This window comes from Sinocyclocheilus anshuiensis, unplaced genomic scaffold, assembly GCF_001515605.1.
Source record: "Sinocyclocheilus anshuiensis isolate Anshui unplaced genomic scaffold, SAMN03320099.WGS_v1.1 scaffold81, whole genome shotgun sequence".
NCBI classification, from domain to species: Eukaryota; Metazoa; Chordata; class Actinopteri; order Cypriniformes; family Cyprinidae; genus Sinocyclocheilus; species Sinocyclocheilus anshuiensis.
The window spans coordinates 336,162-338,173 of NW_015537945.1; the positions used below are offsets into that span (position 1 = coordinate 336,162).

Genomic DNA, 2,012 nt, shown 5'->3' on the forward strand with positions numbered 1-2,012 from the left:
TGCACACGCACACACACACACACACACACACACACACACACACACACACACTCTCCAATCTGTCGTCTGACACATATCAAACACTAGATGATTCTGCTCTGCTAGTCGAGCACTACCTTTCAAACTGTCAAAACGCAGCCAACACGAACACTGTCTCTCTCTCGAATTCACTCCCTTTTCCTTTTCACCTCCTCCTGTCTGGATTACTGTCTAGCTGTCGTACCGTCTCATTTGGAGGGTCAATGTTCCTTATTAGAACTACCAGATTCTCCTGCCCAAAGTGACAAGATGAGGTGGAGAGAGTCTGAGATGGTGAACGTAATACCCAACCTGATCTGAGCAGATGAGAAAAATATTCTGGGTTACACAACTATTAAAAACGGTTCAAACATTCACTGATGCTCCAGAAGGAAACACGATGCATTAAGAGCCAGGGGGTGAAAACTTTTGAACAGGATGAAGATGTCCAATTTTTTCTTATTTTGTTGAAATATCATTTATTTTTCCATTTAGTACTGCCCTTCAGAAGCTACAGGAGATACTTGCATGTTTCCCGGAAGACAAATTAAGTACAATTTACCTTGATCTTCAAATTCAAAAAGTTAAAATGATATTTCAACAAAATAAGAAAAATTTGGACATCTTCATCTGGTTCAAAAGTTTTCACCCCCGGCTCTTAATGCATCGTGTTGCCTTTTGGAGAATCAGTGAATGTTTTTTTAATAGTTGTGTTTGAGTCCCTCAATTGTCCTCAGTGTGAAAAGATGGATCTCAAAATCATACAGTCACTGCTGGAAATGGTTCAAATATGCAAAAGATGCTGGAAAACTAAAGAATCTGCAGGAGCTGGAGGATTTTTCTGAAGAACAGTGTTCAGTTTAACTGTTCAGAACAAACAAGGGACTCATGAACAACCATCACAAAACAAAAAAACAGTCGTGGATCATCCAGGTAACCACAGAACCAAGGGTTCCCAAACTTTTGAATGGGGTTATGTTAATAATTTCAGCTATTTTTGTTGTCTTGTGGACTATATGCAAACATCTTTTATGTAAAATATCTTACTCAGGACAGTACTAAATAGAAAATAACACGCATTTTGTATGATCTCTCTTATTTTGTTAAAAGTATTCACATTTTCACAGATTCTGCAAGGGGTTCCCAAACTTCCGCATGCCACTGTATTCTGCATGACCATATTCTGCATCCCTAATCCTACCCAATACCTAAAAATAAGCAGCAGATTAGGAGTTTATTGAGGCAAAAGTCATAGTTAATGGTTTGTTAATAGTGAGAACTGGACCTTAAAATAAAGCGTTACCAACAATTTTCTATATCATTTTTATTTCTTTTGATTTTGGGTTAAATATGATAAGTGAAAAAAAAAACTTTTGAAATTCAGCTTCATGCCTCAGCAGCCAATGATTCAGCGTGCAAAACACATTGTGGTCACACAAACCATATTTACCCTAACTGCCATCAAAACTGTATTATCATCTAATTTGTCATACTTTCCATCTAGTGCAGTTTTGTTTATAGTTTTGATGATGAGGGTGTCACTCAATCTGTCCATCTGTCAAATTGGACTAGATTCTCTTTCCTAGTTAAGTCTGTTCATTTATTTATATGATTAGTTGCATTTTATTATTTGCATTGAACATTGATTTTTCCAGCTCAGAATAGATCTGCCACCCATTCCAGCAGCTTTAGATACAGTATATATTCACGTCTCACCAGAAGGCTTGTTCTCACAGTGACGATCAGTTTGAGCCAGTTGGGGAACTTGGAGATGATCTTGGTGATGAAGGAGGCGACAGTGTCACCATAGTCCGGTTTGTGAAACTCCGCCTCGTTCAACCCGTCAATCAAGATGATGCAATCTTCCTCTGGAATCTTCCTCTCTGATAAACAACAGAAAAAGTACATACATCACATACATTATACAAAACATTAAATACATTAATGCCAAATTGCAAAGTGTTTTATAAAGGTAAAGCAGAGCTTTTATTGGA

General features: G+C 37.6%; 1 protein-coding gene across 2 annotated transcripts in view; it reads right to left on the bottom strand.

Annotated features, from left to right (window-relative positions):
* Positions 1 to 2,012, bottom strand: part of LOC107663891 (protein TANC1-like) — a 234,819-nt gene that overhangs the window by 52,070 nt on the left and 180,737 nt on the right. For both annotated transcript variants that reach the window (XM_016454294.1, XM_016454302.1), the window contains one exon: positions 1,735 to 1,901. In XM_016454294.1, the coding sequence (XP_016309780.1) occupies positions 1,735 to 1,901 (167 nt within the window). The remainder of the gene's footprint in view (positions 1 to 1,734; positions 1,902 to 2,012) is intronic.